Source organism: Oxyura jamaicensis, chromosome 20 (assembly GCF_011077185.1).
Source record: "Oxyura jamaicensis isolate SHBP4307 breed ruddy duck chromosome 20, BPBGC_Ojam_1.0, whole genome shotgun sequence".
Classification (NCBI taxonomy): Eukaryota; Metazoa; Chordata; class Aves; order Anseriformes; family Anatidae; genus Oxyura; species Oxyura jamaicensis.
Window position 1 is genome coordinate 5,955,809 of NC_048912.1, and position 14,863 is coordinate 5,970,671.

General features: G+C 48.8%; 2 protein-coding genes across 2 annotated transcripts in view; both read left to right on the forward strand.

Annotated features, from left to right (window-relative positions):
* The first annotated feature begins 127 nt into the window (after window positions 1–127).
* On the forward strand, window positions 128–7,013 carry LOC118176532 (oxidative stress-responsive serine-rich protein 1-like). The gene is made up of 4 exons (XM_035343548.1): window positions 128–158; window positions 3,465–3,569; window positions 5,372–5,485; window positions 6,198–7,013. Exons 2-4 carry the CDS (start codon window positions 3,505–3,507, stop codon window positions 6,889–6,891), a joined length of 873 nt encoding a protein of 290 aa, XP_035199439.1. The 5' UTR covers window positions 128–158; window positions 3,465–3,504; the 3' UTR covers window positions 6,892–7,013.
* A 3,370-nt stretch (window positions 7,014–10,383) lies between these two features.
* The window catches only part of JPH2 (junctophilin 2), a 28,416-nt gene continuing 23,936 nt past the window's right edge, over window positions 10,384–14,863 (forward strand). The window contains exon 1 of the mRNA XM_035344067.1: window positions 10,384–10,897. Within this exon, the coding sequence (XP_035199958.1) occupies window positions 10,519–10,897 (379 nt within the window). The 5' untranslated portion in view covers window positions 10,384–10,518. The remainder of the gene's footprint in view (window positions 10,898–14,863) is intronic.

Here is a 14,863-nt window from a genome sequence, read left to right on the forward strand (position 1 = left end):
TGCGCCCTTCAGGGCTTTTTTTAACTCCCTCCCCCCCCTCCCCTCCCTTTCCCTTCCGGCCGCGGGTTCGCGTCCCGCCGCCGCCGCCGCCTCCCGGGCCGGGCCGGGCCGGGCCCCGCAGCAGCGTTGCCGGGCGGTGCTGGGGCACAGGCGGGCAGGTACGGGGCTGGGGGAGCCGGGGGGGGGGGCGAAGGGAGAGGGTAGAGATTCGGCCGGTGGCCGGGTGCCTTCGGCCGGTGGCCGCGGTGTTAACCCGCAGGAACTGTGGGGGGCGTGGGGATGGAGCTGGGTGAGGGGACGGAGGAGGGCGAGAGGGGAAAGAGGAGGGCTGGGGGGCGAAGGTGGAGGGCGAGGGGCAGGAGGAGGGTTGAGGGGGGCAGGAGGAGGGCGAGGGGAAGGCTGGCTGAAGCGTGGCGGCTGTGCGGGGTGAGCGAGGGGTGCTGCTGGGGGAGCAAATCCTGTTCCCCCCCCCCCCGGGGGCTGGCTGCGCCTCGCTGCCCCGGAGCGGGGGCGGCCCGTGGGCAGAGCCTGGCGGTGTTGTTCCACGCCATCCGCACCCAGCAGCAGCTCGTGGTGGTGCTCTGTTGCTGAGCTAAGGTCTGTGTCCCGCAGGGATCTGGTATCCCGAAGGAGAAGGCTGTAGTTGGGCTCATAACTTCCAAGAGGCTTCTTGGGGCAAGGAAAGTGCTTACTGGAGCAGGGACCGTGTGTGTTACCAGGGCTTAAACTTAACGAAGAGAGGCCTGACACAACGCCGTGCTCAGACGAGCACCGCGCCGCCCGTCTGTGCTGGCCGCTTCCTCTCGTGTTTACTCACCGCGTGAGTCACGGGACAGCGTGTGCCTTCGGCTTGTTGTGATACATTACCCCGCGTGTGTCATAAGAGCTGTCAGCAGTAAAGCCTGCTCGAACGAATTGTAGCTCAACCAGCAGCTGGAACAACAGCGTGGAGAGCTGCCACCTCCAGCTGGAATGGGGCTGTCCAGGAGCAGAAGTTACAGCCACACGTCTCCACAAGCAACTGAGCTGTTGAGGTTCTGGTGGCTCCTTTTTCTTTACCTAGACTTCTTCTTTTCCACGCTACAAAAAGCCTAGAGTGTTTTCTGGTATTCAGACAGAACTTCTTGTTTTCCAGTCTGTGCCCTTTGTGTCTGGTCCTGTCCCCAAGCACCACCAAAAAGAGCCTGGCTCTGACTTCTTTGTGCCCTTCCCTCAGGTATTTTTAGGCACTAAGATCCCCCCTGAGCCTTCTCCAGGCTGAACAGCCCTAGCTCCCCACCTTTCATCACAGGAGAGATGCCGCAGTCCCTTGCTCATCTTGGTGGCCCTACTCTTCCCAGTAGCTCCATGTCCCTGTGGTACTGGGGAGCCCAGAACTGGACCCAGCAGTCCAGGTGCAGCCTCACTGTCAGTGAGCAGAGGGGAAGAATCACCTCTCTTGACCTGCTGGCAACGTTTTGCCTAAAGGAGCCCAGCATACCATGAGCCTTCGCTGCAACAAGGGCAGGTTGCTGGTTTGTTTTCCCCAAAGTACCCATCAGGATGCCCAGGGCCTTTTCTGCCGGGCTGCTTTCCAGCTGGGTGGCCCCCAGCATGTACTGGTGCCAGGAGTTGTTCCCCAGGGACAGGCTTTGCAGTTCCCCTTGCTCAGCCCTTTTCTCCAGGCTGTCGAAGTCCATCTGGGTGGCAGCATGATACCCTTGGTGTATTTACCACTCCTGCCCATACTGTATCATTGTCAAACTTGCTGGGGCTACGCTTCGCCCCGTCATCCAGACCTTTGATGAAGGTGTTAGGCAGGGGTGGCCCCACTATTGACTGCTGGGGTACCCTGCTCCTTACTGCTTCCAACTTGACTTTGTGCCACTGTTCACCATTCTCTGTGCCCAACCATGCAGCTCATCCGGCCTGTGCTTCCTCAGCTTCTCTGTCAGGATCTTGTGGGGATCTTGTTGGAATCTTGTGTTTGAATACCTTAGTGAAGTCAAAGTAGAAAATATCCACTGCTCTCCCCGTATCTGCCAAGCCAGTCATGTCATCATAGAAGGTTATCAGGTTATTGGTCAAGTGTGATGTCCCCTTGGAAGCTTTTGAAGAAAAAAAAAAAAAAGCCTGATGATCTGCTCACAACCCACACAGCCAGGCTACCACCAAATGGCCCTCTTTCTCCAGAAGTGCTCAAATCAGTCCATTGGACCTCTATCCTCTTTAAAAAGTAGTTTTTCAGAGACCTCAGTAGCAAAATACCTTCTGCTTAAGGACTTTGTGTGATAATGGAGACTACGCAGATGAAAAGCATGTTCTTTTCAAAATGTATAAAGCGAAGCAGGTTAAGTGGCCAGGCAAACCTCAACAAATGCTGAGCTTGTAGTGTAGAACTGAGACTTTTTTTTTTTCTTGAAATTGGGATATCCTTGATTGCCAAGACAGTTAGAAATTTTCTTTTGGGTGGTATAAGCAAAGTTGAGGATTCTGGTTGTTCAGATTCTTTCACAGTCTTGACCAGTTTTTGTTGTACGTTTACTGCTTCTGGTTTGTTTAACCCAAATTTGTCTGCCTGCATATTGTCTTGCAAACTGAAAACAAAATCATGAAAACCCTGAAAATGTTTTTATTGGCACTTTTTTTAAAAAAAATACCTTGTAAAGACTGAGTACAGCAAAATCATCATTTTTGAGTCCCGCTTTACTTTTTTTCTTCCAACAGTTCAGTGTATGTGAGCAAAACCAGACGTAGTTTAACTCACTTAGATTGTTCTGGTATAGTAGGAATGTAATTAAAATTAAATGTAGGTTGTCCAAATTTAAACGGGTTGAATAAAAAAAGTTAATGCATTTTAAAAGCAGTGTATTCTTTGTCCTTTGGTCCTCCATGTGGCAGCAGCTACAGCTGATCACAGAGCACATCAGGAGGCTGTGAGTCTGATGTGACTCACTGCGGTGTTTCATCCAATTGTAATGTAAAGAGGAGGATTTCAACCAAACACCTGGCTGGGACCTAGAAATAAGAAAAAAATGTTTAGCTTAACACTTTATCTTGCCTTAACAAATGTCTGTTTTTTTAAAAAATATATATGTAACATCAAGTCCTGTAGTTGTATAAAGTTGTCTGTGTCTAATGTCGCTTTTTCCTTCTCACCTTTCACCTTTTCTGGAGCTATCCTGGTAGCAGCTCTAAGACAAATGGAAGAGTCTGTCTAAACGTTAGTATGCAGGATGCCATTGACACCAGATTTTACTTTAAATTGCTAACTCACCAGTGCAGTTGTGTGAGAGACTGTTCCATTCTTGGGAATCATAAAGTTTGTTCTGAAGCAACTTTCAGGAATGTTCTGTTAGAATGACCTCAGGTTTGTGCAGTTTGCTGTTTTGAGTTTACTTTCATGTATTATGATGCTGCTGGGCAACTAATGCTTTTAGTGAGGCATTGGTTCTTATTTTGATACGTCTCTTTTCTGCTTTTAGCAGTAAATGGTGACTCTGTCAGCGTCTGACCATCCCAATAATGAAAACAGAAGCTGAGGAAAGCCTGCAGACAGCGTTCAAAAAGCTACGAGTTGATGCAGCTGGGTAAGTAACAGCACAGGGAGGTACAGAGTTAACATACTACAAATGAACTGGAAGGGAACACCCTTACTGTTAAATCTGAAGGAACGAGGTAATTCCAAAAGGTTAGGCACTGAAAGCCTTCATTCTCGTTGAATGGAAGTAAGTTCACTAGCTGTAGACTGCACTTCTCAAAGAATTGTGATTCGTTCGATTGTTATTAGATCCCAACAGGCTTGAAACAAACCTAATAATAAGCAGCATCTGACAGCATATTTGAAATGAATTTTGGCATGAATCTGGCTGCCAGAGGTCTTATCCATGGCACTGGAACTGTACTCGAAGTTAGCTTACTGCCATGGCTTTAAAGGCCTGTCATGAGAATAAACTCCCATCTTTTCCCAGGAGAGAAATATTCTTTCCATATCAGTAAAGGAGGGCATTAGCTGCAATGCATGATTCCCACACAAACTATTTGCATTGATGTTACTTACAAATTTTCTGTTTATAACCAAAAACGCTAAATGGGAAAGAATGCTTTTTGTGTTGTCTTGTTTCGTGGGAGATCTGAGATATGGCACTTAACCCTCACTGTCCCAGGAAGAAGAACACAAGCAGAATGCATCTTCTGTTAATGACAATCATTTTTTATCTAAAATAAACAGATGGCTTCTATATAATGTGTTTTTTTTTTTTTTCCTGCTGACAAATGCGTGTGATTGCATGTTAAATGTATGGTACTGAATTTCAGTAAGCTATTGGCAGTGGTGCTATTACACTGGAGATGGAAACAAAAGTGTAAGTAAGGCAGTACATAAGTATCAAGCTGGTAATTGGAATTACTTTAGAACCTAAATGGCAAGTAGAAGGACTTCTAAAATTATATTTCATTTAAGTAATTAAGCTCATTAGGAATCTATCACCACCCAAGTGCCTCTCGATACTTCGGCATCCCCAGTCACACCCCCAAGTCAGGCATACTTTAATTACGGAAGTTTTTACTGTTGACCTTCAATTCACTACTGTGTTGATATTTTTTTAAATGGAAAATAGCAGGTGCTTGACTGATAGGTTAGCCTCTTAAATGTCAGCTAATGCCATCCTAGTACAGTGTGCAAAGACTTATTTTCACTTTTCAGGGGATCTGCCCTGCTTAAAAAGCAATTTAAGAAAAGGCTTTGGGAAAAAAAAGTCCTTGTCGATTCCAAATTAATATGTAAAACTGCAGCTTGGCAAAATTGTTCTGGTATTGTCACAGCTCATTGAAAACGGCAGTTTGGGATGGTTTTATAGCACCAGGAAAGTTAGGAATTTTTTTAATGATGCCTAGCTTGAATAGAAGTTGAAAATCTGTCACGATTCTGTTGCTGAAGTGATCGAACTTGCAGTAGGATGAAGAGTTTTAGTTTACATCGTCCTAAACAAAGACATGAGTGTTCTTCAGATAAACAAAGTCTATTTATGTCCAAAGAACATTTATTTTTAGGAAAGAATAGCTTATTTGTCTGTGGAAAAAGAGGCACATTTCTCCAGTAATGTTTTTCCCCCTCTCCTCTGATATTTAGCTATTTTGTGTGCTTCATCACTGAGGTGTGGAGTTTGGATTTGCAGTCTGTTTGCTGTATGACACCACCTTCGGTGAAAGCTTGTTACACAAACTCCTGACATAGCAATGTGTCAGACTTGGGTCGTCTTTGTGGGCAGGTCTTTTAAGACATGCCATAAATGATTTGAAGCAGTCTCTTCTGGAAAAGAAATTTCATAAGCTTTGTCATATTCATAATGCAAACCAATCTAGGCTATTACGTTTCCATTCTTTTTCACAGATCTACTGCTTCTCTTCCTGTTGGTGAGGGGACAAGTCCAAGAGCGCTAGTTAGAACAGCAGCAGATGAAAACAAGCCTAAGAACGTGTGTACTTCTAAGGAAACCTGGCACGGGTAAGAGAATCTAGGGATTGTCAGACTACTTCAAATGTGATTGCATTGAAAGTGAATTTTAAATAGCCAAATTTTCCACTAACTGGGCCCCTAAAGAAGGGACCCGCATTTATTTCATTAAAAACACTATATAAAAACATTCCACACTACCTTTTTCTTGTCATATGTGACTACTGTTCTCATTTACAGTAATATGAAGTGCAAGGAAATGCTGTTCAGCTCTAGGTACATAAACATTATAAATGTTTCGTAATATAAATGTGAAGTGCTGTTTTTTGGGTAATCTCTTGGAATAACCATTCAACATTGCGGGTGTTGGTATGCCTTGGGAACTAGATTAAAGAATTTGTTTCTTGAATGTCTATTCAGAACTTCACACATCTACTGAAACAAAACTATCCTCTTGCCTTAAGTCATTGGTTTTGTGCTGTTATCTTGTGCTTTTTCCTTTTCTTGGAGGTTATTTTGTCTCCCATGCTTTACTCATTATGTAATCCTAAAGGCACGCACTTCAGGTTTAATTTTCAGGTGTTTCTATTATATTTTATACAGGTACTTGACTAGAACAACGTCAAATTCCAGGACAGTGAGCAAATACTCTGATGTTAAAGCTCTTGTGTGAAACACTAGATATCTTGCCTGATACTACCTTTAATCCAACAAGTCTTTTAGTGAAACTTCACTCACTTTTTTTTTAATCTTTCCATGGTAGGCCTGTGAAGAAGCCTTCAAGAGGAGTTGTGAGAAACCAGCGTCGCAGGCGTTCCCAATCTCCAATTCTTCATCCTCCAAAGTTTGTCCATTGCAGCACAAAATCACATTCCACGTGCAGCCAAGTAGTGCACAACAGCCAGACTGATGCCGCAGATGACAGCACAGGGTTTGGGATGCCAATCCCAAAGGAAGCTTGTGCACATGAACGATGCCGTATTGCTCCAGACGTTGGCCAGAAGGGAGATGATGTTGATTCTTCAGGAGCTTCTGTTGTGCGGTCTGCATCAGAGAACAAACAGGAAAACTCTCCTGCTGTCATTTCTCTAGAATCCAAAGCAGACACAAAGACTACGGAGCTTTCTGACTTTCAATCTGTGTCCAAGCTGAACAAGAATAAGTCATGTGCCTGTGCAGATAAAGCCTGTCAGTGTAAACGATGGCAAGAGATGGAAGTGTACAAATTCTCTGGCTTGCAGAACACTTTCCCGTTGGCACCTGATAGAATAACAGTTGCTGAGGATCACTCACAACCTTTGCCATCAAGAACTCCATCAAGTTCTCCACGCTCTTGCTCTGAGCAAGCCAGGGCCTTTGTGGATGATGTGACTATTGAAGATCTTTCGGGATACATGGAATATTACTTGTATATTCCAAAGAAAATGTCTCACATGGCAGAAATGATGTACACCTGACAATGAGGAGCACTAAAAACAGACGTGTGGGTCATTTAAATGTGACCTCAGTCACATTCATGTGAGATGCAATCCAATTGTTGCTCACTGTGCTTGCAATAAAAACCTTTCTTTGCATCCTAGGTAATGTTCGTTATTTCAGCTGTACAAACACTTTAGCTTAAGCATTATCGTTTAAACGTGGAATAGCTAATGAAGTGAGCGTAACAGCAAGCATGTTTAAAGAGTATCTGCGTATATTTGAGAGAGATAATGTGGGAAACTCCACGTCGTTTTCAAAATCCTCCTGTTTCAGTTTGTTGGAAGAGTCCCTAGGTCTCCTGGTGTTCAGAGCTCTTATGTGAGAGACTTGGTGTAATTCAGCTTCTTTGAAGTCACTTTGGCCTCAGTTTATAATGCTTAGGCTTGCATTTTTGGACAATTGTGCCTCTGATTTTATTTCATTAAGGGTGATCATCTCCCATCCTCTGCTTGGTACAAATCCTACTCCAGGCAAATTCAGGAGGGAGAATCTGCTTTTCCTGGGTGGAGACATTGTTATTCCTTTGCACCTGAAGAGAATCTTAATTATGGTCACCTAAACACACACACTTCCTTCACCTATCTTTGTTCAGTTAGTCCGGTGCAGGTAGGTTAACAAAGGAAAGATTTGCTTGCTAGGCTGCCTGATTAGAAAGGAATTGCGGACTATCAAAGGAAAACCTTTTTCAAGAGGTTATCCTGATCTCTGTAGTGTTCTCTAGTGGAAAACATGAAGCAAGTGTAACTCTTCACTGAATGTGCAGAAGGCCTTAGAGGCTTGTTTGCAGGAGCAGAAATATCCTGCTTTCTTCAGGAGCATTGCTTCTCAAGTTAGCAGAAGTAAAAATAAGATGGACTCTGTTCAGTGTATTTTTAGGAAGGCTAAAACAGCATTTTCCAGCTTCAGAGGTCTTAACTTACGGTGTTTCTTCAGCTTTGTCCAGCCTGCTTTAAAACACCAAATGTAACACTAAATGTATTAGGCTGTCAGCTGCATAGTAGGGAAATCTTGAGCACTGTATTTTCTGCCCTCTCCAGTCTTCTTAATGAGCCATTGTCACTTCATTGTCTGGCCTTGTCCAAGTCCAGAGCATTGGTGGAGCCTTACATTCTTCCTGAAGCATACTTCAGAAATAACCAGCTTGCCATACTTGGTATGTGTAAGCGCAATCACTTTATATTTTCATATGTATACAGCAAAGGAGCTTCGTATCATACAGTATGATTTGGTGAGGGGGAGATGAGCAGTGTTACGTTTGTCTATTTTCTGCTGTACTTGAACTTTTCTTGCCTGTAAGGTCAGGAGAGAAAACAGACAAACATTTCCCTGCTAAATACTTCGGTGTTACTCTGTGATTTCTTTTTTTTTTGTGGTGGTGTTGGGCGGGTTTGTTTGTTTGTTTGACCATTTCTGCGGCAGTACCTAGTATTTTGTGGAAAGATAGTTACCAAAGTTGAGTGGCCGTGCAAACGTAGCTGTTATTGCCCAAAGTTCTGAAGTGACAGCTACCCCTTGTGGATTGTGTTTGGGTCTTTGGTTTCCCTGCTCTTGGGTATCTGCTACTGCTATTTCGAATTCAAGGCATTTATTTTTGACTGTTGTCTGTAATAGACTGGGCTGCAAAATGACCTGACTTCTCAAATAATAATTACTATTCCCAAATGTTTGCCAGTAGCAGCCGCAGCACTGTTGCATGTAACGTGAGGTATCACGGCGATGAGACCTTTCTTCAGTATGGCGTTGCTTTTTACCATTTCTTTGATAATCACCATAGATCTGTATTTGCAGGGTCTAGGATTGCATCGCCAGGTGCTCAATACCACTTTATAGAAAGTGGATTGAAATCCAGGAGGTAGTGTGAAAAATAGAGACAGAGGCGAGCTGGTGCGAACTGGGATGGGAAGCAGGGTGAACTGGTGCAAACTGGGATGGGAAGCAGGGTGAACTGGTGCAAACTGGGATGGGAAGCAGGGTGAACTGGTGCAAACTGGGATGGGAAGCGAGTGCTGCAGGGCCGCTAGAGGTCACCCCATCCCGAGTCGGGGCTGGCTGGGTGCGGCTGAGTCCTTTCCTCGCCAGCCTTCAAAGCAGAGCGTTAATTTTTCTGCCAGAAAGAAGAAATCAGAGGAGCTCTGGGTGGTGCCTGATTACACACAGGATTTCAGTGTTTTCTAAAGTTTGATTGCGTGGCTAATTCAGTGCTCAGCACAGGCTCTCTAAATGCCACCATGTGCATAAATTAATATTTAAACAGCGGTCTATCAGTTCACAACTGTGCTATGTAATTAGGAAGAGTTTCTAAGTAAATAATTATGTGGTCCTGGACTTGGCATCCTCCTAGGACAGTTACAACATACTTGGGCTGGTAAATCTTGGAACACTGCAAAACAGCGGGCCGTGGGCAGCCACAAGTGCTGCCTTAACGCTTTCAGCCCTGTCACTACACGCTGCTTGGCTCTGCCCAGGAGCCACAAACCAAAAACCTCCAGCTTCGCTTGGAGAAAACATCAATTTCCAGCCCTGCGTGGTGCAGAGCACACCTCAAAAGCATGACTAGTGTAAAAGTTGATTTTTTTTTTTTTTTAATTTCTGACATGAGTCAATTTAAAGATCTGATGTTAAAATAGAAAGGGGTGGTGGGGGTGGTCTAGTTCTGCCAAGGGGCACTTGTGAATTGTGTCAGTCCCTTATCCAAGGAGCCCATTCCCTCGTTTGTGTGGCTGGGTAATTTTGTAGTTCCCTTCACAGCGGTGGTCCTCACCTGTGCCCGCACAGGAAGATGTTCAGCTATTCTGTCGTTTAGGGACGTTTACACACATTTAGCTTTTCCTGCAGCCACACACGCTTTCCTCAGTGCCTCTTTGGCAGCTCGGGAGGCTGTCCAAGGTGCACCGCTGTTATTTGAGCGTGAGGCTGGAGCTTTGCCCCGAAGGAGGCACAGCGGCCGGGGGACACGGCAGGCCTGGGCCGGGGGAAGCTGAGGAGGGAGCCAGCCCCGACGGGCGCTCCCTGCCCCCGGGAGGCCGCCGGGGAGCAGCTCGCCCCTTCCCAGGCGCTATTTTCGGCTATTTTACTTTCCCAGCCTCTCCTCTGCTGGCTGCCCGCCCGGAGGTGGGGGGGGGGGGGGTGGAGGCCTCTCCCTCCTCCTCCTTCATAAAAGGGCCCCGAGGCGGGGGCCGGCCCGCGGGGTTATTTTTGGGAGCAGCTCCCGGCCTCCGATGGCCTTGTTAGGGCAGCGCTGACCTCCCTCCGGGCGGGGAAAGGCTTGGGGCGGGGGCTTGGGACCCCCCTCCTTTTTTTTTTTTTCTTTTTTTCCTTTTTTTTTTTTTTTTTTTTTTTTTTTTGCCCCCCCTCCCTTTTTTCCTCTTCCTCCCCTCCTCTTCCTCCGCCCGGCCGGGCCCCGCTGCCCGGGAGGCCGCCAGGTAGAGGCTCCCCCCGGGGGCCCGGCCCGCCCCCTGCCCTCCCCTGGCCGGCCTCCCTCGGCCAGGCGAGGCCCGGCAGCAGAGGCCGGAGCCTCCCAGCATGGGGCAGCCTCGCCCCCGGCTCCTGCCCCTGCCCGGCTGAGGGGGGCGGCGGGGGGCTCCCCCCCCCCGGGAGCCGGTGCCATGAGCGGAGGCAGGTTCGATTTCGATGATGGAGGCGCCTACTGCGGAGGCTGGGAAGGGGGCAAAGCCCACGGGCACGGCATCTGCACCGGCCCCAAGGGTCAGGGCGAGTACTCGGGCTCCTGGAACTACGGCTTCGAGGTGGTGGGCATCTACACGTGGCCCAGCGGCAACACCTACGAAGGGTACTGGTCCCAAGGCAAGAGGCACGGCTTGGGAATCGAGACCAAAGGGCGGTGGGTTTACAGGGGCGAGTGGACCCACGGCTTTAAGGGACGGTACGGCACGAGGCAGAGCATGAGCAGCGGAGCCAAGTATGAAGGTACCTGGAATAACGGCCTGCAGGACGGCTACGGCACCGAGACGTACGCTGACGGAGGTAAGGGCGACGGCGAGTACCGGCGCGATGCCCATGCGGCAGTGGCAGGGGTGACCTCCTCCTGCCCCACGAGTGAGGGCCGGGTGGGCACGGTGCCCTCCTGCCTGTCCTACGGGAGCTGGTTCATAGCATCGGACAGAACAGGCTGCAGCTCCTGGCTCTCCCATCTCCCATCGTCGATTCTTCCAGTTCGTGGCCAAACCTGAGTTAAACGCCTTGCTGCTTCGTGCCCACAGCCAGCCCTTCACTTCTCTGGTCAGGCAGCACCTTGTCAATGTTTTCACGCTGGATACGAGCAACCCCCAGCATCGTAGTGTGCTTTGCCTAGGTATTAAATGCTGCTCACATGCCTCCGACTGGATGCCTGAACATCTGCTTTGGTGAAATGTTTTTGCTTGAGTTATCAAAGCTGTTTAAAATACGTAGCCACGTGTCTTTCCCTAAAATAAACCCCTTTGGTTACTCTGGACCTCGCAGTCCCCTCAGTAGTGCACAAATGGCACCGAGCAGCCAGATATTTGCTGTACTCTGACTGCTTAGTCTAATTGTGTTTTTGCCTTAGTGGCAATTTTGGGGTTAGAACCATTACAAGAATCTCTGTGCAAGTAATTCTGTAGCTCCTCAGCGCTGTAATGTTCCAGGCTTCCATATTTAGGATAGCTAAATAGAGAGGGTGATTTGAAAGAAACACGCTTCAAAATATGTATCAGAATTACATCTATATTTATCCAGGACGTGCAAAGGAGTCAGTTTGTAAGGAAAAATAACAGTAATGGTATAAACCTTCAGGATGGAGAGCATCGGATTTATAGACATTAGGAAAACCGACTAATTCAAGGCAGCAGCCGTCAGGGTTGTGCTTTCATATGTTTCTCAACTAGTTGCCTAGGCTCATGGCTAACTTTCTGGGGAATGCAGTCTTGAAGTTGACTCCCTTTGTTTGTGCCCTTTGAGGCTGTAGGAGTAGACACAGCCCAGCAGTGGCTCATCCCTCCTGCTCCCTAGGTCTTGGCCTCCGTCTGCCACAGGCCTCAGAGCTGTTAATGAGCCAGGCACCACCGCCTGCACCGCGATGCCAAGGCCTAAAGCATGCTCACTTCGTCCTTGCAATGTACTCTTCCAAAAGCCTGACGAGATGCTAGGTTATGAGTAAGGTGTGTCTGGGTGATTTGTAATGCACAGAGATCAAATAACCGTGAGCAGCACGTGAAAGACCTTAGCTCAGCAGCTGTGTGACTTTAATTCTGGAGATCTCAAAGTATCCCAGATTCAAAGCCTGTTCCTCACTGCTTACTGAAATGCAGCTTTTTCTGAGGGTGTAGGGCTGGTGCCTTTCGGGATCATGCCCTATGGAGGATGTTGCTGAGGGAGCACGGAGAGCTGTGGCTGAGGCGATAGTGCCAGCATTGAGCCTACAGCATGGGACAGGTAAATCTTGCTGCTCCTGCATTATCTCCTCACCTACGCACAGCCACCACCTACACCATCCCATTGTGGCTATGCTGCTAATTGGGCCTGTTAATATTTGATTTTGGGGTTGTCCCGGGAAACCTCAGGGCACGCTGCAGGTGGCCTGAGAGCCAGAGTGAGACTGCCGACCCCCTGGAAGGCAGCGGCGCCAGGAACAGGGCCCTGGGCACAGGCGGCGCCGGCTGGCTCGTTCGGAGCCGCGGGTCGTCACGGGGCTGTGCGTGGGCTTCAGGGAGATGGAGCCCCTTCTGGGCCTTTAAAATGAGCTTACACTTGAAATGTATATAAAAATATGCATATCAATGTTGTACTTTAAAATGCACTTGCAGGGTTGTCTGTGGTTTGTATCTCGTGGCTGGCTGAGGCTGGTGGCTAAATAAAGCCCAAACCTAGGGCGAAGTTTTTGAAATCCCATATGAATTTCTGGTGTGTGCTAAGGGGTGAGCTCCCGATATAACCGAGCTCAGGCACTGCCTGGGTTGCTCCCTGTCCTCTCCCCTACCAAGGGCCCGTTGTGAAAGCCGTGGGATGCTGAGAGCTTGAAGAGCTTCCTTCTGTAATGCTGACTGAAATCAGCCACGAGGCTCAGAGCTCCTGGTGTGGACGGGCAGAGTAACGCTCTGAAATGTTTCCGTGGGTGTCCGAGCTCAGTAGTGCGTGTGCCTACTTCTGTCACCAGGAAGGAGCTTAGAGCCCTTTTACAGGGGCAGGGCATGATAGCTAAAGAGGATGGTGATTTGGGCTGTGCAAGGCACGGCATGAAGGAACTCATCATTTTGCCACCTAAATTCTGAGCAAAAACCTCATCACCTGCCTCTAAGTTTTGTCACCACTGTAAGAAGTCCTTGTTTTTGGGATACGTGTTTTTGGCTGAGTGCTCGATGCTGTCAAATCTTGCTGTGGAAAAAAAGTGTCGCTGCTATTGCAGAATCTTATTGCTAGCATAGAGCCAAGGCTCAAAGCTCTGCTTTGCTCTACAAAACACTGTTTATATATGCTTATGGAGGGAAAAACCCTCACTTGCAATCAAAGCAACCTAAACCCAACTTATTTTTGACGTCGCAGTTTGCTCTCTAGGCAGCCAAGAGAAAACAGCGGCGCACATTAACTGTGCGGAAACAATTAGACCAGAGATCACAAGACCGCAAGAAAGGGGAAGGAAGCTCAGAAGCGGGCTCCAGTGGGACCTACAAAGCGGGGTGGCCTGGGGCTGAGCTCCCCAGGGGTGCCCCGACCACCGGTGGGTGCTGGAGCACCCGGCTCTGGTGTGCCTGGGGTGGCAGCACCCCCATGGCACCTCTCCTCCACGGGTCTGTGGGCGCCTGCAAAAAACGTCGAATTATCTCCACGTGACTGAGCCTGATAAAGTAGCTCGTCAAAGGTCACGTAACGTCAGAGACGGAGCAGGGACTCGAATCCCTGTTTTCGGGTCCAGCACCTAGACTCCGTCCAGCCCAGGCTGCTTCTCTAGCAAAGCTGCTGCATGGCTGAATGTGACCCGTGAATTAATGCCGTGTGCTTTGTGTTTATTTTTCCTCTCTGTTTCTTCCTCCCGTTCTTTTCCAGGAGAAGCCATTAGGTAATACCGTAACAGCCTTCCCTTGGTGGTGTTGGCACCCAAAACAAGCGCTAGGTTTTCGCTGGCGTGTCTCGCACGTGGCGCTGTGCGATGCTTTGATGTGCCTGGCCGTCTGCACCCAGTTCTGACACGTCTGTCATCGCACTGGCTGGGTAACAGCAGGTGCTCGGAAGGCAGTGAAGCTATTGGAGTTGTTGGCGTTATTTACCTGGTTGTTTGTATTATTTACATTCATTGCTAATTATCCTAGCGCTGGGCAGGGGAGCTGTGAGGCTGCTGACAGCCGGCTCCTGCACCCAGGGCCCCATCCTGCTGCTGAACACAGGAGTGTTCAGAGATGAAGTCTGCAGGGACAACATTTCCAGCAGCATCACCCGCGTTTGATTTTTAGGTTTGGGCACCACGGTGTGTCGGTGCTCTCGGTTCTGCCAGGTGGCATTGGCAGGTTTGGTCTCACCACGAGCTGCCAGGACCTCAGTTCTTGTCCCACGTGGGACACGCTTAGCATGGGCACGTGGCCAGGGCTTCACGCAGCTGCCCGTGAGAAGCAGGCTCCCAGCTCTCAGCTACCCAAAGACCTGCTGTGCCCCGTGGCTCTTCCCATCCCACCTGGCCAGGAGCTGCCCATGGCACTGCTGGAAGGGAGTCAGGGACTTGCTGGAGGACAGGGGCTGCCCTGACCTGAGCCGCCAGGGGAGGCTGAGCCCCGATGAGACTTCTCCAGAATTGTTTTTCCAGGTGGTGAATTCGACGGCGCTAGCAGATGCAGCTTGCAATGTGCAAGGTTGGCCTGTCCTGCAGGGAGGGCTCCAGTGTCACCCCTATCGAGTGTCAGCCCTGCGCCGGCGGGGATGGGGCACCCTGGTCCTCCTGGGCTCTTCTGGGGAAGGGGTAGGGAGGGAAACGGGGCAGCATGC

Excerpts from the sequence above, each read along its gene's own strand:
- LOC118176532 (XM_035343548.1), top strand. The coding sequence starts at position 3,505 with ATGAAAACAGAAGCTGAGGAAAGCCTGCAGACAGCGTTCAAAAAGCTA. Across the intron at positions 3,570-5,371 it reads CTACGAGTTGATGCAGCTGG|ATCTACTGCTTCTCTTCCTG; the intron begins GTAAGTAACAGC and ends TCTTTTTCACAG. Across the intron at positions 5,486-6,197 it reads TCTAAGGAAACCTGGCACGG|GCCTGTGAAGAAGCCTTCAA; the intron begins GTAAGAGAATCT and ends TTTCCATGGTAG.